This window comes from Chlamydotis macqueenii, chromosome 2, assembly GCF_036417535.1.
Source record: "Chlamydotis macqueenii isolate bChlMac1 chromosome 2, bChlMac1.mat, whole genome shotgun sequence".
Classification (NCBI taxonomy): Eukaryota; Metazoa; Chordata; class Aves; order Otidiformes; family Otididae; genus Chlamydotis; species Chlamydotis macqueenii.
In genome coordinates this window covers 111,744,713-111,767,632 of record NC_141557.1, presented here as the reverse complement: position 1 = coordinate 111,767,632, position 22,920 = coordinate 111,744,713, and the positions used below count along the sequence as shown (strand labels likewise).

The window sequence follows — 22,920 nt, the reverse complement described above, 5'->3', positions numbered from 1 at the left end:
ATTATAATTACTGTAGGTTTTTTGGTCTAAGGAAAATCAACTTATATTTTTTTTCCAGATTTCAATGTTCGAAAAAGGAAAAGTACCGAAGATTGTCAATCTTAGGGAGATCAAAGATGATATGCAGACATTGTATATAAATACTGCAGCAGATAATTTTGAGTTTAAGGCACATGTTGAAGGAGAAGGTGTAGTGGAAGGCGTCATCCGATATCATCCCTTCCTGTACGATAAAGAAACATACCCTGATGATCCATGTTTTCCATCAAGTAAGTGAAATGTTTTGCACCTTATCAGTCCTGTTACAGACAATCCAACTACTTTAAATGGTTTAATGAAATACGAACTAGAACAATTTAAATTAAAGTGTAAATTGTTATCTAATTTGAGTTGTGGCAGACCAGAAAAGTTCACATCCTTTTGGATAACAAATCCTGTGAACAAATTGGCTGTTGTACTAAACTCATTCATGTAAACCTGATCTTTGACATAAGGCCATTTAATGTCAAACTATAACTCTTACAGAATGCAGTCTGATTTGAAACGTTTCCACTTTCCCAGCTGTTAGATCTTTGCTCCAAGAAAGTAATGAAACACCAGCAGTTTATTAATTCAAGATATTCTAATAATTGGAATACCACAGAGGATAATATATAGTCTAAGTCCTTAATTTAAAATTTGTTTAATCCAGCCTTGATGAATTTTCAGATGCTAGGTTTTTAAAATAATTTGTTTGTGATTTTTTTTTTTTTTTACAAAACAAATCTTAAGTTTAATTGTGACAAAATTTCATTATATTAGAAGAACATATGCTGAAACTAAGAGGAAAAAGTAATATTTATTCAAATTTTAAATCTGCAAATTTGATACATTTGGTAATATTATTCAATCCCTGTTTAAAATTTTTCCTTGAGTTTTTCTGCTTGATATTTCTTAAACAGAAAAAAAAAAATCCTAATATTGTATATACCTAGCTTGATCTCATGTGTACTGCTGCTGTGCCTAACTTAATAAGTATAGATAATCCTTAATTTAGACTGATATTATATTAGTTTTTTAAAGAGATTTATTCATGGAAACTGTCTTCTTTTTAATCAAGAATTAAGTGATGATGATGATGATGACTGCATTATAGTAGAAAAGGGTGCCAGAGGAAAAAGACCTATTTTTGAATGTTTTTGGAATGGAAGATTAATACCATACACAACTGTGGAAGAGTAAGTGTTAGTCTGTTTCTACACTGTAAACCAGTCTGTTTCTGTAACATAGACCTCTCTTTATAAAGAAGGGTTTTAATGTCTTTCTCCTTTTGGTTAAGTTTTGACTGGTGTGCTCCTCCAAAGAAGAGAGGATTGGCACCAATTGAATGCTACAACAGAATTTCTGGTGCATTATTTACCAATGATAAGTTCCAGGTCAGCACAAACAAACTCACTTTCATGGATCTGGAGTTGAAGCTAAAAGATAAGAATACTCTGTTCACGAGAATCTTCAATGGACAGGTAATAACTTTATTCTGTTAAGTATTTTTTCTTGGCAAAGTTTAATGCATGTGATACAGAAACCTTTACTCATTGCTCATTTGTTCATGTCAGAGAATATTGCCCTGTTTCTGAAGAACTTCTACCTTGGGCACTTTTGCAGGACTTTGTAGCAGACACTTCTCAGTTTTAGCGAGCAGTAAAGCTGACTCTTTAAATCTGAAAAAAGTAAGATTTAGTCTTTTTATTTTCTTAAAACAGTGACTACATCTAGTTGTTATATGACAGATTTTGTGGAAAGACCCTCTTCATAAAGGAATATGGGTGCTGGGGGGAAACATTTTCTCTGGCTTAAAGTGTATCTTTCATAGAATTTTGTAATGTTTCCAAGCTGAAGCATCCTTTTTTTTTTTTTTTTTTTTTTTTTGAGTACAATATTGCTATATTCTTATAACAGTTCATACTTATGAAGTTGTCAGATTTAAATTTTATAATACATTAATTACATGTGTTTATTTTGTAATCTCTTCGTAGGAGCAGCGAATGAAAATTGACAGAGAATTTGCTTTGTGGCTCAAAGACTGTCATGAAAAATATGACAAACAGATAAAATTCACAGTCTTTAAAGGAATAACTACACGTACTGATTTACCATCCAAAAGAATGCAGAGCCCTTGGACAATGTATTCTGCAATAGAATGGGATGGGAAAACATACAAAACTGGACAGCTGGTAAGTTAGTTGCTCACTGATGTGGGGGTTTGTTTGTTTGTTTTGTAATAGAGCATTTGAACCCTGTAAAAGACAAATACTATACATTTCATAGAATCATAGAATGGTTTGGGTTGGAAGGGACCTTCAAAGGTCATCTAGTCCAACCCCCCCTGCAAGGAGCAGGGACATCCCTGACTAGATCACGTTGCTCAGAGCCTCATCCAACCTGGCCTTGAACATTTCCAGGGATGGGGCTTCCACCACCTCTCTGGGCAGCCTGTTCCGGTGTTCTACAATCCTCAGTGTAAAAAATTTTTTGCTAATATCTAATCTAAATTTACCTCCCTGTATTTTAAAACTGTTACCCCTATTAGATGCAGAAGTAATGTGTTAATGTTAATTGTTGTCTTTTCTTTATAGGTGAAGACTATTAAGACTCTTCCAATATTCTATGGAAGTATTGAGAAATTTTTTTTGTATGGAGAGCATGATGGGGATATATTTGCCACTGGAGGAGAAGTTCAAATTGCTTTGGTGAGACAAATATAAAAAGGATTCACACACCTAGTAGACTTACGGAATCTTTAAACGTAATGCGGGGTCACACTTACTTAAAAAATTTTTTAATAACTGTTGAAAATTAAGATTTTTTTTGAGATTCGGCAATTTAGAAATAATCAAACTACTTAGTTACATTAGTTTTAATGTAAATATATTTAAATTATTATTCATGAGCGACAATTTGATCTATTTAAATTTGCATATGAAACAGAGTATCACGATTGGTATCAATAGTGTATTGTGCATCCATTCTTAACTCTTGTGACTTCAGCAAATGTTAGAAGAGTGTCTTGTGGTGTCATCAGGTAGTATTTGTTAGCATATTGCATTATGTCTATGTTGACTTGTATTGTCCCTTGATAGAGAGGTTTTTTTCTCTGTTTGTAACTGCACTTAATTTTTTTTTTTTTCAGGAACCTCAGGCATTGTATGCTGAAACGAAAACTATTCCAATCTCAAAACTTGACAGGACAGTGTCTGACAAAGCTGTTAAAAAATACATAGAGGATGAAATGGCAAGGTGAGCTTTAAATCGTAATTATTTACTTTTGGAGTTCCTAATAACAGTTTTAGTATTTCTTTAGGAACAAAAAAATAAGGGTTTTTTTATTCCCAAATGGGAAAGCAGTCAGCTGTTTCAGTAGAAACAAAAAAACCCTAGAACTAAGCCAAGAAGAAATAGTTCCGGGCTTTTTTTTTCCCCCCCAAAAAATAGTTTAATGTATATTCTACTGAAGATAAATTACTCTGATTTTTAACTCACAGAAAAACTGTTTGTTCATTCTTTTTCACTAGACTTCCTGACAAATTATCAGTAACGTGGCCTGAAGGAGATGAGTTGTTACCAAATGAAACAAGATTTGCTGGTACACCAATAGGTATATTTTTTTTCTTTCAAATACTAAAAAGTAAAATGTCAATTTAAAAATATATTGTACACTCTTGTTAAAAACAAGTATACAGAAATCTCCAATCACTTATAATACACAGTGTATTTTAAAAATCCATCATTTTTCCTTTTAAATACAGGAGCGTTAAGAATAGAAATTTTGAACAAAAAAGGGGAAGCAATGCAAAAACTTCCAGGTACAAGCCACGGAGGTTCAAAGAAACTTCTTGTTGAACTCAAAGTTATTTTACATTGTAAGTATTTCAGTATATTTAACTTGAGTCTTTATTTTTAAATTGAAAAGTCTATATTCAAACCTTTTGTGTCTCCTGACCATTTTGATGGAAATTTGTACTTATAACTGGTTTTACTGCTTCTTATTTTAACTTTTGTTTCTTGTCAATTGAGAAATTACTAGTGTAATCCCCCTGTTCTTCACCAGAACAATGAATAAGTCCTGTAAGTGACAGCTGGGACATAGCATACCTGTTAAACTCAAACCTCTAGTCTTTCTTACAATATAATGCTCTCATTTGTACTAATGTGGTTACACCCATATGAAGGCCAACAGCAAATATAATGTAGAAAAAGTTTTTCTTCTCTTTTGAAGAGCAGATTACCTAGCAAAATATATTGTCAACTGCCAGGAGAGTTGAGCTATGAGAAATTTCTTATCTGGTCTGTTACTGGGCAGCCTTATACAAGGTTCAGTGCAAAATTAGGATTTGAATTAGCGTTGACAGAATGATAAAGTCAAAGGGTCCAGTGGGGATAAAAGGAGCATTTCTTTTTATTCTATGTAGTCTTATTACAGTCACATTCTGTATCTATTCTAAATTGTATTTTAAAAAATATATATTAATGCCTCTTGAAGTTTCAAACAATAAATCTTATTCCTGTATTTATCTTTCTTTGTAGAACCAAGCACTAAAAAACTGCCTCAGAGTTTCAGTGTGTTCTCTTTTTGGATGTGTCTTAATGCTGCTTTCAGTTTAATGTGTCTGAGGCTAGCAATTTTTAATTAAAATGGGATTAGGTAGGGAATTCATTTTTTTTTAGCTGTGATCAGCCTGATTAGTTGTGAAGCTGAGTTTATATTTATTAGATTTAGAAGTGATAGTAATACTTAATAAGGAGTGATAGAAATGCTTGGAAAAATGAGGAATTATTATGTAAAATCTAAATACGTGTAGCTAATTGTTCATTTTTCAGCATCTACTGGGAATAAAGAAATAATTTCCCATATCAGTCAGCATGGAGGCAAATGGCCGTACTGGTTTAAAAAAATGGGTAAGTCCACATATGCAATATTTTCAGTTTATTTTTAGTTTTACTTTTTTTTTTTTTTCCTTTCTAATTGTGTTTGTATTTCTGTTTAGAAAATCTTCAGAAACTTGGGAACTACACCTTGAAACTGCAAGTAGTATTGAATGAAAGTAATGCAGACACTTATGCAGGAAGGCCTTTACCATCTAAAACATTTAAATTTACTATTATAGGTAAGAATTCCAGTTATGCCAATTTTCTTCTACTTTTAGTGTTCTGTTTGATTCATTGTATATCAAAATTATTCCTATTTTAGTTGAGAGGTAATTTTCAGCACTAAAAAGTAGCATTTGCATGTCAAATATGAAGTATTTTCAGGAAAAAATATTTTTTTTTTTTGTCTAATAAGTTTTGATCTTGCCTGTAATGTGTTAGCTTTACTTTTTTGTAAAACTGACTGTATAGCAAAGTGTTGATGGAATCAAAAGCTTTTCCCTGATGTGAACTTTCCTAAATGTGCCTAATAAACTTTTACTTAGTTAGAATAGCCCTTTTCTCTCATGCCATTGGCATTAATATTCTTTCATAAAACTAGTATTCATTAGGCCAGCTTTCATGCATAAACCACAGAGGAACTCATTCAAAAATAGGTTATGCATTTAAAATATGCATGTTGAGATTTAAGTTGTGGTTTGGTTTTTTGTGGTTTTTTTTGGTTTGGTTTGGTTTGGTTTTTTTTTCTTTAAATTAAAAGAAGAATCCTATGTAAAATTAAGTTCTCATTCAGTTATATATGGATGTGTATCTTTGGATTAACTGATATAACAAACTTACTGGAATACCAGAATAGAAATAATACTGTTAAATATGTCTGATGTTATTCTCTCTTGCCATACACTCTGGTGTGTATGTATGTGGCCTAAAATAAAATGTGACTGATCATATCTTCACAAGGAAATCAATGTATTGCAATTTAACGATACTGTTGAAGACTGTAAGATATACAGTGTACAATTACATCATGTTTCTGGTACAGCCTTGCTAGTCCTGTTTCTCTCATTCTCTAAGTTGGTAATTTTATTTCCTAATTTATTTGTGTGTATTTATCTGTTAGTGGCTGGTTAGTTTTTGTTTACAAGCCTTTCTCTGAATAAATTTTATTTCTTTTTACTGAAAATATTTCAGTCCAGAGAAAATAGGCATATATTTATGAAAAAGGGTAAAGCTGTAGACTAGTTTGAAGTTGCTCTTTCTGTCCAGAAATATGAAACACAATTATAAACACAATGTTAAATTATAAAGGAGTAATATATTATCTGTAAATGGGATTTCGTAGCATTTGAAAAAAAAAAAAGTACTTTTGATTCTCCACATCGTAGTTCATCTTAAAGAAAATCTGTAGTTATATACTGATTAAATTAATTTGCAAAAATACACGCACACTACGGATTATCACCGAGACTCATTCTTTTATGTAAATGTGCTTGTATATAGTAATAAAGAAATTGTAACCTACATACATTAAAAAAATAGATTTTCTCTTCATCTCTGGCTCTCAGTCTCCAGTTCAAAAGGTAAGTTTTGTTCGGCCCTTTTGCCATGGTGTGACTCTGCCTTTTTCTGAAGTGGCAAAAACCAAGCCAAAATTAAGCAGGAGGAAGAGAGTTACTCTGTGAGCAGCCCTCTGAGGCAGCGATGGACGTGGTTGAGAAGTAAAGGGCCTGAAGTGATATGACAGAAAAATCACAAAATCAACAAAAATGAGCCCGCTTCAGCCTCACTTCCAGCATTTGCATGTGTTTAAGGAAGTTCCTGTAAGGCGCCATTATGGAGAAATCCCCAAAACCCCTCCTGGGAAATCAGCATGCTTTGGTGCCTCTCTGAACTGCATGTACACTAGTGCGTGCAGCATGGGAAATAAACATGATGAGTTAAGGACAGCAAGGCTATGATCTGTCTAGAATCATGGTGATATGGTGGGATGGCTCACATAACTGGAATGTTGCAATGGATACGGACTCTTCAGGAAAGACAGACTAGGAAGACAAGTAGATGAAGTTACTGTTTATGTAAGAGGACAGCTGGAATGCGTGGAGCTCTGCCTGGGGATAGGTGATGATCAAGTGAGATCTGCTGAGTGAAGATTAAAGAATAAATCACTATGGATGACACTGTAGTGGATGACTACTATAGGCGCTTGACCAAGAAGAATAATTGAATGAGCCCTTCTATAGAGAACCAGAAGCAGCATCATGTTTGCAGACCCTGGTCTTTGTGGGGTACTTCAACCAACCCCATATCTGCTGGAGGGACAGTACAGCAGGGTATGAACAATCCAGGAGCTTCCTGGAGTGCATCAATGATAACTTCCTGGCTCAAGTGATAAGAGGAACCAACAAGAAGAGGTGCTTTGCTGGACCTCTTACTGACAAACAAGGAGGAGCTCATAGGGGATGTGAAGATTGAAGGCAGCCTTGGCCGGTGTGTCCCCATGAGATAGTAGAGTTTAGGATCCTAAAGGAAGAAGGAGCACAAAAAAGAAGCTCACAGCCCTGGACTTCAGAAGAGAAGACTTTGGCCTCTATATCTGCCTGGTGGAGCTCAATGGGATAAGGCCCTGGATGGAAAGGAGGCCCAAGAAAGCTGGTTAATATTCACAGATCATCTCCTTCAAACTCAAGTCCAGTCCATCCCAATGAATATGAAGTCAGGCAAAAATGCTAGGAGGCCTGCAGAAGGAGCTCCTGGCAAAGGTGGAAGCGAGAACAGGTAACCTGGGAGAAAAACAGGCAGTATCCAAGCCTGCAGGGATGGAGTTAGGAAAGCCAAAGTCCAGTTGGAATTGAAACTGGAATCCCTGGCAAGAGATATCAAAGGCAACAAGATGGGCTTCTGTAAATATACAGGTGACAGAAGAACAACTAGGGTAAACATGGATCCACTGTTGAATGAGGGAGTGGACAGAGGACTTGGAAAAGACTGAAATATTAAACACCTTTGCCTCAGTGTTTACTAGCAAGATGGACCTTCAGGAATCCCGGGCCCCAGAGACCAGTGGAAGGTCTGGAGCAAGGAAGATAAACCCTTGGTAGAAGAGGATCATGTCAGGGAATACCTAAGCAAAATGGTTATACATAAGTCTGTGGGCCATGATGGGGTGCACACATGAGGCAGAGAGAGGTGGCTGATGTCCTTGTGAGGCCACTCTCAGTAATTGAACAATCATGGCAGTTGGGAGAAAAGCCTGATGATTGGAGGGAAGCAAATGCCACTCCTATCTTCAAAAAGGGCAAGAAGGAAGACCCATGGAACTACAGGCCAGTCAGCTGTGTCTCGATCACTGGGAAGGTGATGGAACAACTAATCCCGGAAACCATTTCCAGGCACATGAAGGACAAGATCATAATCAGGAGTAGTTAGCATGGATTCACCTTCTATGATGAAATTACTAGCTTGGTAGATGAGGAGTAAGCAGTAAATGTTGTCTACCTAGACTTCAGTAAGGCTTTCAGCACTGTGTCCAATAGTTTCCTAATAGAGAAGCTAATTAAGTATGGGCTGGATGAGCAGACAGTGAGGTGGATTGACAACTGGCAGAATGGCTGGGCTCAGACAGTGGTTACCACAGGGGTCAGTAGCGTCAGTACTAGGTCTGATCCTGTTCAACGTCTTCATTAATGATCTGGATTATGGGGCAGAGCATACCTTCAGCAAGTCTCCTGATGACACAAAACTAGGAAGAGTGGCTGATACACCAGAGTTGTGCTGCCATCCAGAGGGACCTTAACAGGCTGGAGAAGTGGACTGACAGGAACCTCATGAAATTCAACAAGAAGAAGTGCAGAGGCCTGCACCTCGGGAAGAAGAACCCCATGCACCAGAACAGGCTGGAAAGCAGCTTTTTAGAAAAGGGGCTGGGGGTCCTGATGGACAACAGGGTGAACATGAGCTGGCAGTGTGCCCTTACTGCAAAGAAGGGCAACAGCATCTTGGGCTGCATTAGGAGGAGTGTTGCCAACAGGCTGAGCGACATGATCCTTCCTCTCTACTTGGCACTGATGAGGCCACAACTGGAGTTCTGTGTCCAGTTCTGGGAATATTACATTACAGCACAGAGACATGGACATACTGGAGAGAGTCCAGCAAAGGGCCATGAAGATGATGGACTGGAGCATCACTCGTATGAAGAAAGGCTAGGAGAGCTGGGGCTGCTCCATGTGGAGAAGAGAAGATGGGGATCTTACCAATAAATACCTAAAGGGGAGGATGTAAAGAAGATGGAGCTAGACTCTATTCAGTGGTGCCCAGTGAAAGGACCAGAGGCATGGGTGCACACTGAAACACAGAAGATTCTCTCCGAACATCAGGAAACACTTTTTCTCTGAGAGGATAACAGAATACTGGCACAGGTTGTGCAAGAGGTTGTGGCATCTGCATTCTTGGGGATATTCAGAAGCTGTCTGAACAAGTTCCTGGACAACTGGCTCTATGCGGCCCTGCTTGAGCCAGGGGCATTGGACAAGATGATCTCCAGAGAACCCTACCAGCCTCAACTGTTCTGTGAGCTTTATCTACAAGGAGGACGGGGAGAGGAGAAGACAAAAAATACTACTTCCTTTGCATTTAATATTAAAATTGATATTTTTTTCACAAGTTCGAGAGATAGAGCTAACATCTGTTTCCAGAAGATTAAGAAAAAATAGATGTTTTCAGTAACCTGTTTTTTTCACGAAGCTAGAGGCTTTGAGTGCAAAACCTTTATGCAGAAAAGAGTTCTTTTTAGCGTATTCTTCTAAAAGCTTCTGCAAAAGTATTACTGGCAGAATAGAAAGGGATATTGTTGTATGATAATACAGAAAAAAAATGTTTGGCATTACTTGAAAAGAGTAATTATTTAAACATATGTCCGAAAACCTGGCATTGAAGTCTCAAGATACTTCTGTGAAGTTCCAAGAAAAGAAGGGGGAAAAAAAAAAAATCTTTCTCTAAACAAATACGTAAATGAAACTTATCTGTTCCTTCTTTATCTCTTTTTATCAAAGCAAAAAGAGAATCTTAAAAGTTGCAAAGTTGCATTCTGTATTTTTAAAATTTTTTCAAATAGCATTGTGGCTTTCCCCAGCATGGCAGTCTTCAATTAAAGGGTCCTTCAGCCGTAACAACTGAAATGAACAAATCTCCTTGAAAAGGAATATATACTCTAAAAATCCAGTGAACTAATAGTTTTGTACTTTTAACACAAGGGGTGCCAAAAACAACTTTTACTATCTGTTGCTGCTTTTTTTTATCTAGTCAGAAGATAATATGATATTTTTAATACTTTCATTCTTGAAAAGTGAATATTTCAAGTCTTTATTTTTGCAATGTTTTGTGTTGTCTCAAAGGCACCCATAAATCCTCACACTGGTTATTCCAAAATAATAGCATTGGTGTGACCTTTTATGTGTATAGATTCTAAAAATCTAGAAAAGAAGAATTAAAATCTAAATTGAAATCAACAACTTTTTTTTGTCTGAGAAATTATTTTATTTCTCTAACAGCATGTTGTCACTCAGTGTGTATAGTTCTTGGTAAGCTAAAAAATCATTTTATAATGGTAATGCCAGTTAAAACTGAACTTCCTAAGCCAAATATATAAGTTGTGTGATTTTAATTCAGATATATTCATTTGGTAGTTAATCACTTTGACAGAGCAGAACTTCTTTTACTGTTATTTTCTCAGATCATTTTACAGTTTTATCAGTCACTTGTAAATAAAATTGTAAACACTGTAAGATCGAGGTGTTTTTATTCTTGTAACAAGGTAACGTTTTCCCTTCTCCCTATGATTTTCACATCTCTTGTGCAAAAGAAGCTCCCTGATAATGATACCTGTAGGTAGTGGAAGTACTCGTTAATTTGAGTCCAAAATAATTTGATAGGATATTTATCTATCATTTAGCTCAGCACTGTATCCTTATTTCAAAGGCCACTTGGCCAAGACAGTTTTATTCCACAAAACATTACTGTGATTTACAGCTCCCTCTTGTACTGCTCTGTTTGGTCTCATTTTTTAGTGCCTAATTGGAGGCAGTCTAACAGGGCCAGATTTCTTTTTGAAGTCCTCATCATTGCTCATGTTTATCTTTCAAATTTGGGGTGGTTGTAGAACAAAAATACTTTGTTACATGAATGATTTTATTTTAACAGAATTAAAGCAATTAAATGTTTAAGAACAGCTGTCTACAGGGAACTTGTCCACTTTCAGGTGCTGTGTTGATGTTCTAAGTACTTTGGAAGTTTTGACTGTCCTGTTATGTTTCTTATACTGTAGTCTACTGTTATTGTAACTATTGTTTTTATATTAGTGTAAATTTAAAAAAAGAAGATTAGTCAATAAACCGTGATTTTGGTTACAACAGTATTCTGAACAGCCTGTTTACTTTGAGGCTGAAAACCAGTTGAATTAATTGTAGCCTCAATTAAGAAAAAGCCAATGAACACACATAATTACTTCTAAAAATGTCTTCTTTTCTTTTAGAGGGCAAACCAGAGAAATTTTCAGTGGGTGTTTTGGATCTTCCTTTCCGCATTGGAGTGCCTTTTAATATTCCTTTGGAACTGCAGGATGAATTTGGTCATGTAACACAGTTGACAACTAGCATTAAGCCAATTCTTGAAGCTAGGTAATTCAACTATCTCTTTTTTTTTATTATTATTATTTGTTCTTGCTTCATGTGACAATATAGTAATTCTCTGGGTTTTGTTGGAGTGATATAATAGATACTTAATTTAGGTGAAAAGTATCATTTTTGCTTTTATTTCCATAAAAATATCTGAAAGTATCTTGTATATTAAAACATTGTGTTTATTTATAAATTGAGTCTGTTTTGTTTTCTGTGTATTTTTCTAGTGGGTTGACATTGCAGTATGGAGAAATAACTGCAGGAGCAAAGTCCATCATTAAGGGTGTGACTGCTAGAGGCTGCATAAATAATTGCCAGGGCAAGGTAGGTACTAAAGTTAAACATAAAGTAACATATTTTTTTTAAAAAAAAAAAAAAAAAAAAAAGAAAGAAAAAAGTAAAATGGATGTGACATAGTGTTATTTAAGTTTGATCTACAGTAATGACTACAGGTATTTCTTGGGATATTTTCAAATGATCTCTTACAGCTCTTAATTAGAGGCAGAAAATAGTGCACTGTTAAGATAGTATTAAGTAAAAAATGAGTATTGCAGAAAAGGGGTTGAAACTAAAAGAAGAGAAGCATAGGACTATTTAGTGCATTAATACAAAGCTTGATTGAATGATCTACTGAAGAATTCAACTTACATTAAACAACTATCAGCTATACTGATTTCCTATGTTTTTACTTCCTACATTATTTTTCCCTTCTTTTCCTTTTTATTTTCTTTTTAGTTCCCTAATATGTTGCTTTAGTGTATTTTGCCTTCCCATTTTCTCGTGATTCACAGTTTGGTTTAATGGGGCTCCAGCTGCTATGTGCTGCTTGGCTTGCAGACAGATCAGTATGGTTGGCTGACTGGTCAGAGCTAGAGAGTTTTCATGCACCTATGTGGCCAGCCATCAGCTGGGGAGCTCATATGTTTGGTATGACTGAAGTTGTGATGCACCTGCCCAGGCCTCATTGCATTTTCTGCTTCTCTTACACAGCAAACTAAAGACTTGCCCGATTGTTTTCATGCAGTCTACAAGGAGTAGACTGTCAGGCGTGGGAAGGTCGTGAGCCAGGATTATGAAATTAAACCTTTCCAGAGGCAGCATTTCTGAATGTGTAAAAATGACAATTCATGACTTGCAACTAAATATTCTCCAATATCAAATATATAAAATATGAAATTCACTTATCTGCAGTGCAACTAGTTTTTTAAAGTTAGAGCTTTTTAAGGTTCTTGATTAGACTGCTTCATTCTCTGATTTTAATGTGAAAATCAGTTTTAGTGATGCAGTTCTACAGCAGTTGTTTTTCTTATGGCCTTATTCAATGATGAGATGGATAGTAATTGTGGTGCCTTGCTTCAGGCTATTTGCTACAGAATAATGAACACAGAACTTACCCTTTCTTTAAAACTACTATTTTTAATTTATATGTTTTTTTTCCCCACTAAAACAAGCCTCTAAGCAAGAAACCACAAGTTATGATAGCTGGCTTTAATGGTTTCAGAACTGTATAGTTTAACATGCTAATCCTGGAATTAATGTCTCTGGGAATAACAACATGAAAAAGACAGATTTTAGTACAGGAAAAAAGTCTTGATTTATGTAGCGGTGCAAGAAAACTTGAATAGACTTCTGAAATTTACTTATATATAAATTGATATGAACATGTGAGATAATATATGATCTGATTTTGTTTAAGGTTAATATTTAAAATGTTCTTTTCATTAGAACTTTAATCTGAAGGTTACTCTTCCTGGTTTGAAAGAAGATACACAAATCTTTAAAATAAGATTGCAGCCTGGTAAGTATCCTTAAAATATTTAGTGAATTTCTGTTGCACTGTATTCTGAAACTATTAATGAAGTGTTTCTTCTCCAAAGAAAGCAAAACATTTTGTGAGGCATAAAAAAGGATATTCTAGCTCATCCAAGTGATGACTGAAACTAAATCAATCTAAGGGCTTGTCATTCTTGGCAGGAGTAACATTAAACTCACAGCTCAATCTCATCCATTATTCTAGCAGCTTTATTCTAGGAATTTGCTTACTTGAGGCTGATTTTTCACTTCTCTTTTAAATTATTTTAACCTGGCACCATTAAATGAATGAATTTTTTATCTTCTCAGTTTTCTTCAGCGTTAAGCCCTTTAACCTGTACTAATCTGTGTTGATTTTTCTCCCTGTAGAAAACATCTTGTGAATCATAGAATCATAGAATCGTTAAGGTTGGAAGGGACCTTTAAAGGTCATGTAGTCCAACCTTCCTGCAAGGAGCAGGGACATCTCCAACTAGATCAGGTTGCTCAGAGCCCCGTTCAACCAGTGAATAAGTGCTCATTCAATTTCTTACCCCAGCAGAGGGAGGATGCTTTAGCAGTTGGTATTGTGTCCGAAATTTCTAGTGTTACATATTGACTTTATGATAATGCAAGAGAGGAACATAGAAGTTTGTAAATCCACTCCCCTTATCAGAATTCTATGTTTTGTGGATATCTGGTTCCTAAGGATTCCCTTATATGATACTTGTTGTCCCTTGTTACCTGGGTTTTTCTGGATTTGGGAGATAAAGTATAGTTTGAAGGCTGATTTTTGGCCTCCCAGAACAAACTTTAGGCTTTCCCATCTCATTTTGCAGAGAAATTCTGTACTTCAAGTTTTGTTAGACCAACAGTGCACAGTTTATTCCATTATTCTTTATCTTTTGAGGAGTTATGGCTTCATATAGAAAATGGGATGGAATAATCTGACTTGAGACAGATTGTGTTGTATTGCTCAGTTATTTACCTTGTACTGAAGGCAACTTCATTCTTTGTTAGAATCTTTTGCTTTTGGCAGTATAGAGATGCTTCACTACCTCCTTTCTTCTTATTAGACTTAACCTTGGCTTTTAAAGCTGTTTGTTTTTTTTTTTTGAGGAGTGAATAAAACTATTTCAGTCTTTCCTGTTCTTCAGCCAGTGAGTTTGAAATGGAAGTTTTAATGAATGATGCATAAAGGATGTTTCTAAAAAATAGCCACCTTTGTTCCTTCAGAACTTGCCTTTTAGTAGTAATCTATTACTTCCTTCTCTTTTTTAAGACTGATAAAATAATTATATGTTCTAGGGAGCAGACTTACTTGAATAGCTTCACTTTACTGTCCAAGTAATGCCAACAAAATTTTCTTTTTCTTTTCTTTGCATACAAGTTGTAGCTATGGTGACTTTGGCAATTAAATTGCTGCACATCATGATTGATCAGATAACTCAACATTAATATCTTTGGTTTTAACATGTCAGGAGAAAGCTCCAACATTCTTTTTGATGAATGCTAATCTATATAGTATGTAAATAGCACTGTATCACATGTTTACATCTTGTATATGCTGAAAAGTTCATATTTCTGTAACTATTCCTTACTGAATTCATTCAAAAGATTGGCGGGTGGTATGTATTGAAGGATAGGAAGTTTCTAGAATTTCTCAGCTTAAACCAATACACTTGAATTGGGCTAAATGGTTGGTTATCCCAAATATCTTGGTAGCTTGACTTTTAAAACTTTTTGAGATAGCAAAAACTGCAATCCAGTATCTCACAAGTTATCTAAAACATAACCACTGTTCTGCAATTGTGCATTTTATAGGCCCTCCTCGACAATTGAAAGTGAAACCAGATTCTGAAGTTCTAAAGATTGAAAATGGTACAGCTTTCCCCTTTCAGGTTGAAGTACTGGATGAATCAGGAAATATAACAGCACAGCCAAAGTTGATAGTTCATTGTAAGGTAAACTGCGTTTTATTATGTGCCATAAGGATTTTCATACTTGCATTTTAAAGAACTGGGAAAAGAGCCTATTTTGGCGCCTAGATAGAATTTATTATCGTTAACAATGCGTTTGAGATTTCTGTAGCTTGGTAGTCATAACTGTGACTCTCTTGCCTCATCTATAATGAGTCATTCAGTAAGGTTCAGATTCAGGGGAAGCTGATCTTAGAAATGGAAGAGAAAATTATGTGAGGATATAGAATTACAATTTTAAGATATTTTAAGGCATGTTTGCCATACACAATGCTAAAATTTGTGCAGGAAAAAAACTTCCTAAGGCTTACTTATGATTTGTTTAAAGATGAAAATACAGATTTAGTGCATAAAAATAATGTTAGATAAGTCTTTTTTATCGTAAGCACTTACCTAAGTTCAGAAGGGAATGCAGGTGTTACTGTGGCTTTTAGAAGTAAAAAACTTCTAAATTATTTTTTTAAACTCAATAAAGTTAATTTTACAATTCTAGTGAAATCAGTCTTCCAGCAAGAGCAGATAAACAAATAAAAATATTTTTCCCACTGCAAAATAGTCTACATTCCATTTACACTTTGTATGCGTCCATTTTCTTCCTATAGGCTGGGTCTGCAATAGTATGATGACATGTTAAAATTGATATTTAAATTCTGTTTAATGTGTGATTTTTAGAAAATTAATTAAAAGGAGATTCATTTAACAACTTAATTGATTTTTTTTTTTTTTGCCATAACAGTAAAAGAGACTAGTGTTTATGTGTTGATATTAAACAGTTGAATAGATAGTAAATTTTACTTTTATAACTTCTTCCTTTCTCCCACGCATCTCTTATCACCTGGGAAAAAATATAGATGCTGATCTTGCAGGCTTCTGGAAAATTGAAATCTATCAAATTTATCTGTAAATCATCTAGTATATATTTGGACTTGTACAAATAATCATTTGTGGAATAATCCTAGTAGTTCTGTAAAAGAAACCTAAAGTTTAATTTTACATTTTAAATAGTTTTTAGGTGCTTCAAACCTTCCTGTGTATTCTGTGGACTGCAGTAATGCAGGAACAAACATTTTAACTGGTCCAGTTATACATGTACAGAATATAAAGAAAGACCAGATACTGAAAGCAAGGATTGAAATACTTGTAAGTATTGATTGGGATGTTTGGATAACAAAGGATTGAAAATAGTTCATTGTACTGTCTTGCTAGTGTGCTCAAGTCTTCTGTGAATCAACCCAACTGCCAAAAGTTACAGTTTTAGTTACCATAAGCCTGGTAATCAAGTGGCTGCCCTTTCTTCTCTCTGAGAAATCATTAAAAGGCAAAGAATTTTTTCTGGTTTTTTTTCTTCACCTCTTTATTTCTGAAATTCCTGTCAAGATTCAGAGATAGGCATTATTTCTGGGATCTTTCTGGTCCTTTTCACTACCTGGATCCTTCTGACAAATTGCTTTCATTGCATAAACATCTAGAGTCAGAATAGGTATGGCAACATGTTCCCCAAAACTTTAATGAAGAAGGATATATTTTTTCAAAAGTTAAAAATCAATAACTTTTTGTAGTATTTCAGTCTTAAAGCTCTTGAAGTTTGAATTTTTTTAATGCTGTTGAACATTCCAGTTCTCTGGTAATCAGGAGACTTGCACTTCTGGAGAAAATAAGACTTGTTGGTTTACGCTGAAAAAAATGTAAACAAATACTAATATGGCAAGATGATATGTGAAATTATACTTCTGATAACTCTTAAGAAGTATTTTGAAAATTGTGTAACATAGTACTTTTGGAATAGAAAACATTTTCTAAATAGCTAGCATCAATTCTACTGTCTCTTAAAAGTTGTAAGTATTCTGGCATATCCTTTTGATTCACTTCTGACAAGTCAAGTTGATTTCATGTTTGGACACCTGGAAATCCAAAGTAGTGCCATAAGCTGTTATGGAGTGTATTTATGCATATATGTATATTTAATATCTTAATTTAATTATCTTTTTTTTTTTTACCCATGTATAGAGTTGTAAAGATGTGCCACCAGTGGAAAAGATTATTAAACTTCTTCCTAGCAGTCATGTTGCAAGACTACAGGTCTTAAGTATGGACGGACAAAAAGCTATTCAAATTAAACATCAGGATGAAATTAGTTGGGTTGCTGGCAGTGTCATGCACAACCTTATATTTCAGATGTATGACGAAGGAGAAAGGGAGATACACATAACACCAGCTGTGGCAGAAAAAATCAAGGCAAGTACTTTTGAGTAAACAGCAGCATAATATGGAGGAGAGGTGATTCTCTAAAATCCAAAGACTTCAGACTACAAAATAGTGTTCTTAAGACTGTATTATTAAGCATGGGAACTTCACTCTCTGCTTAATAATTTTTTAAAAATAATTTCATTAAAATTGTGTCCTTAATGAGATAAAGACATTTAATGAAATGTTAACTAATGCTTCAGGGTAGTATTATGAAAAGCAAGTTAGTAGTTTCCTAATTAGCAAGTTAGTGCTTCTCCTTTAGGAGTGGTTCTCGTAAACACAATAAAATAATTCCAGCATAGTTGTGATTCTTCAGATCTGGAGCTTTCCAGACATCTAGGAACCTTGAATAGGCATGTTCCTTCATGAAGATTTGCTTACCTATCTTAGCCTTGTGTCTCTGTACATATGTGGAGCCTAATACAAAGGTAGAGCTCTGCCAGATATGTGACACTTTTTTGGGGGAGGTTTTCCAGAGTCAAATCTCTCCTTACTCAAGAAAGTGAGGGAAATTTAATGTATGTTTTTCTTTGTTTGGGATTTTTTAAGAGTAATTTTCTGTATTTGGGAAGATAGGATTGGTTACTGTTGGAAAATGCGCAAGCTTTCAGTTGAAAGTTTCTATTGCCTGTATGTTACTTCAACATATTTAGAATGACCACAGATGTATTATGTAGCTAGTCATTAATAATTTAGCTTTTGATTAATTTAAGAAATTTTAATTTTAGGTTAACTGGACCCCTAAAATTAACAGAGAACAGTTGATTCAGGGATTATTACCTGATCTAAAAGTACCAACATCAGTAAAAGATGTACGTTACTGTCTAATCACTTATCTTGATGACCATGTGTCTTTGGAGAGTGCATTCACAGTCAGGTTTGTTCATTTGAAATAATTTTTTATGAATTACGTTGCTGACAAAGGATTGTAGATCTGTACTTTGGGGTAAAAAAAATTCTTTCTACAGAAGATGAAATAATGAAAGCAGTTGGCAAATTAACAGAGAAATGTAGGTTCAGTTGAGTGGGTGAGGGTTTTTACACAAATTGTTTACAGATTAAAATGTTACCTACGTGAAAGACTCTATCATGAACTGTTTGTATCCAACCCTATAATCACTTTTCTAAGTATACATAGGCTGAAGGAGATTATTGCTATCTTTCAGTAAACATTAGCTTGTAGGATAACCAGTCTTACTGAAGAGTCAGGTCACTAGTTATCAAAGAGAAATATCACTATGAAGTTAACTGTTAACCTTACACAGGTAATATAAAGGTTTATCACTCTTAGTGATTCTAGGCAGTTAGCTCTGCTTATTTTATCTTCATAAAGTTTGTTAAGATTATTTTTATTCTAAATTACTTCAGTGTATTTCATGTGTTCTTATGTAACTAGTTCACAGCACACTGATGCTAGGGGTAAATTTGCAGCAATTAGACATTTCACAGATCTTAAGTATTTAAAAAAAAAAAAAAAAAGTACATGACCAAGCCTTAAGATTATTTAAAATCTAGAGAGCGTAAAGCTTGTAAAAAGCTGTCTATGATGCAGCACTGTCAGAGACAGAAAAATTTTCAGTTAAGTAGCATTTCCTGTTTTCTTTTATGAAAAGTGGAAAAGCAAACTGAATTGATACCTCTCTTCTTGAAAGGAAGTAGAACGGTGCATTGTTTTATTGAATATCTCTAATGTGTTATTGCTTGTCAACTGAAAAGCAGTCTCAGATCAGGGAACCTCTGTTTAGGGGTTATTCTATTGCAGTTGTCATAAAAATTAACTGGATGCCATTCTAATTATATTTTTAAAGGTCTCAACATTATTTTTAGCTTAGAACACACAAAAGGAATAAAAAACATTGTGTTGAATAAATCTTACATCTTAAATAACTTAGAGATGTCAGATAACTCTTAAATATTTGGCGAGATAGCATATAACGTATGTGAACCTTCATCAAATAAATGGAAGGAAAGGCTGAGGTTGTTTAAAAGCGCCCCAGAAAGCATTTTTAAGAGACTAGTGTTGGGCATAGTTTAGGCTGATGGCTTCTGCTTTATTGTAGCAAAAAAGGACATAGGAAATCTGATTTTTCTTTTTTTTTATGGCTGTACATCTTCTCCATCATTTTTGTAATGTGCTCTGATTTTGTTTTGCTTTTAAGGAAAAACTGTATCACTAAAAATTTTAAGCTATGTTAGCTGAAATCAAGTCCTTAAGAAGTCAGCAAATATTTTTGTAGCAAGGGAGACTGTCATACCTTTGTATCAGGATTAATGTTGATATTATAATCGGTTTTATAGTAATAGATGCATTTTAATATGTAGACAATTATATGTTACTTTGTCTTAGAGGTGTTGAGGATGGGTTTTTTTCAAGATTTAAAATACTCCAGACTTGCATTCTGCTAATGATCTGATCTATGGTAAAATACTCGTAGGCAAGTTATTATAGATAAGGTAAAATCCCGTAATATCGCTGTGGTTTGTTATGTAAGCAGCGTTTGATAAGCTCCTGCTGGTAAGACTGAGGTGAAAGCCACAATGTAACTTGTGTGCACATGAGGTTTAATCCTCTAAATATATGAAAGGATAAAATAAAATTAAAAAAAAATTGCAGTCGTAACTGAGTGATAACTGCTGTATGTTTTATCATGCCTGCTATTGTGTTATAAGTTATTACCTTAATGAGAATGAGTGTAAGTCGATTTTCATGTGCTGACTTAGACCACTTCCTGATGAACCCAAGCACATTAAATGTAAATTAAAAGGACCAAACACTCTGCAGTTGGGAGAAGAACTACAAAGTGAAATTGGTGAGTATTTACACGTTCTTCAATTTCTTGTAAGATACATTTCTTTTTCTTTGCAGTTTATTAGCCTGTTACATATCCAGATGTCATCAAGAGTGAATTATCTTCTGCTAATTTAGTATAAGAAACAGGTTTACATTGTTATTCATGGAGGGATGATCAGACTTCTCTAATTGCCATTTTACAGTTCTGGAGTTAATGTCCGATAAAACTTGCCTCTTAGTTTGTACATTGGGGGACATTCATCACACTGAGTTCAAATTGTTCATAAATTTTGTTTAGTTTGTGTATTCTGAAATCTTACAGGCCGTAACAGCATTCAGACTACTTCAGAGGCGTGGACGTCAAAGTGAAACATTTTAAGGTTAACTGTAATCTAAGAGGAAGGCACGTTAGGGATCAGTCTTCTCATTCTCCTTCAGTTTTTGTATGCAGTGGCTACATGGCATAGTAAGACATTAAAAATTCTTACAGTATTTTGGGATGTTAAAAGCTTGTGTGTGACTGAAGAAAAGCACATAGGACAAACTAACACGTTGGAAAAAAAGCTTTCAATTTTAAGATTTTTTTTTTTCTTTTAACTTTATAGCAAGAAACATTCTTTTTATTCAAAAAAGTGGGAAGCACAAATATGTGATATGACTATAAAGATACATTTTTTAATACCGTTTTGAAACCCATAAGATGGGAGGATCTGTATATAAATGTGTGTGTATATATATATGTGTATATATATAAAGTATAGAAATACCTGAAGGGAGAGTCTAAAGAAGATGGAGCAAGGCTCTTTCTAATGGTGCTCAGTAACAGGGCCAGGGGCAATGGGCGCACACTGAAACAGAGGAAGGTTCCCTCTGAACATCAGGAAATATTAACACTTTTTCACCATGAGGTTGACCGAGCACTGGCACAGATTGCACAGAGAGTCTTCACCCTTGGAGATATTCAAAAGCTGTCTGGACATGGTCCTGGGCAACCAGCTCTTGGTGTCTCCGCTTGAGCAGGGGAATTTGACCAGGTGACCCACAGAAGTCCCTTCCAACCTCAGTCATTCTGGGATTCAGTGATACTCATGTACATTTTCTCTATATTATGTGTATGTTGTATACATTTATATTTCATATGTTGTATAATGTTTCATTAAAGCAGCCGCAGAGGTAATTATCTTAATAATCATTTTAATCATCATCATAATCTTTTTTAACAGATGTAATGATTACAGATCAGTATGGAAATCAGGTTCAGACAGTGACATCTGCGTGTGTAAGTTCCCTTGGAGTTTCTGGGCCTGGACTTGACAAATCAAATTTGAAAATAACTTGGCAGGTATTTATAAGATGTCATATAGTTTATTTTTCTGTGGCCTTTGTGTAATAATTGTATTAATTCTGTCACATAGAATTGAACCAAAACTGTGGAAAGGTAGTCAAATTAAATACTAGTTGGTAAGCTGTGAGAAGGTAGAGATTTAAACCATTAAAATCAGATGATCCTGTTCTAAGGAATACAGCAGCATCTGTTAAAAACTTTGTCAGTGCTGCAACTGTACATTATGGGAGACAGTTTATTTCATGCTCGAGTCAGGTTTGCTTTATTTCTAGTCCATTGTTCTATATCTTTTATACTTACTTGTGATTTAGCCCCAGCCGGCAGCTAAGTACCACGCAGCTGCTTGCCTACCCTCCTCCTTCTCTGAGGGAGAGAAAATATAACGAAAGGCTCATGGGTTGACACAAGGACAGGGAGAGATCATTCAGCAATTACCATCATGGGCAAAACAGACTTGACTTGAGGAAAATTAACTTAATTTTATTAACAATAAAATCAAAGCAAGATTACAAGAAATAAAAGCAAATCTTAAGAACTCCTCCCCACCTCTCCCCTGTTCCTAGACTTTACTCCTGATTTCTCTACCTCTTCCCCTCCAGTGGCACAGGGGGACAGGGAAATGAGGGTTGTGTGTCAGTGTGATTAGGCCCACTTTGTCTCTGATACTCCTTCCTCGACAGGAAGGGGACTCCTCACACTCTTCCCCTGCTCCAACGTGTGGAGACAGTCCTTCATGAACTCCAACATGAGTCCTTCCCACAGGCTGCAGTTCTTCACGAACTGCTCCAGTATGGATCCCTTCCCCAGGGTGCAGTCTTTCAGGAACAGACTGCTCCAGCATGGACTCCTCTCTCCAGGGTCTACAGGTCCTGCCAGGAGTCTGCTCCAGCACAGGCTTCTCTTGGGGTCACAGCCTCCCTGGGGCATCCACCTGCTCTGTCATGGGGTCCTCTGTGGGCTGCAAGTGGATCTCTGCACCTCTATGGGCTGCAGGACAGCCTGCCTCACCATGGGCTGCAGGGCAATCTCTGCTCCAGTGCCCAGAGCATGTCCTCCCCTTCCTTCTTCCCTGACCTTGCTGCCTGCAGGGCTATTTCTCTCCCATATTCTCACTCCTGTCTCTGTTGCTGCTTTTCCCCAGCAGTTTTTCTGCCTTCTTAACTGTGTTATCAGAAAGACGCTACCACTGTC

At 35.4% G+C, this 22,920-nt stretch overlaps 1 protein-coding gene across 3 annotated transcripts in view; it reads left to right on the top strand.

The window, feature by feature from the left end:
* The window catches only part of SMCHD1 (structural maintenance of chromosomes flexible hinge domain containing 1), an 84,551-nt gene that overhangs the window by 30,079 nt on the left and 31,552 nt on the right, over window positions 1-22,920 (top strand). For 2 of the 3 annotated variants that reach the window (XM_086740687.1, XM_086740688.1), the window contains 19 exons: window positions 59-269; window positions 1,100-1,217; window positions 1,319-1,502; window positions 2,016-2,213; window positions 2,616-2,729; window positions 3,170-3,276; window positions 3,552-3,634; window positions 3,786-3,899; window positions 4,858-4,935; window positions 5,025-5,144; window positions 11,432-11,576; window positions 11,804-11,900; window positions 13,302-13,374; window positions 15,192-15,331; window positions 16,352-16,486; window positions 17,354-17,581; window positions 18,322-18,470; window positions 20,315-20,403; window positions 21,608-21,726. In XM_086740687.1, coding sequence (XP_086596813.1) covers window positions 59-269; window positions 1,100-1,217; window positions 1,319-1,502; window positions 2,016-2,213; window positions 2,616-2,729; window positions 3,170-3,276; window positions 3,552-3,634; window positions 3,786-3,899; window positions 4,858-4,935; window positions 5,025-5,144; window positions 11,432-11,576; window positions 11,804-11,900; window positions 13,302-13,374; window positions 15,192-15,331; window positions 16,352-16,486; window positions 17,354-17,581; window positions 18,322-18,470; window positions 20,315-20,403; window positions 21,608-21,726 — 2,502 coding nt within the window. The remainder of the gene's footprint in view (window positions 1-58; window positions 270-1,099; window positions 1,218-1,318; window positions 1,503-2,015; window positions 2,214-2,615; window positions 2,730-3,169; window positions 3,277-3,551; window positions 3,635-3,785; window positions 3,900-4,857; window positions 4,936-5,024; window positions 5,145-11,431; window positions 11,577-11,803; window positions 11,901-13,301; window positions 13,375-15,191; window positions 15,332-16,351; window positions 16,487-17,353; window positions 17,582-18,321; window positions 18,471-20,314; window positions 20,404-21,607; window positions 21,727-22,920) is intronic. The other variant, XM_086740686.1, reaches the window with a different exon arrangement.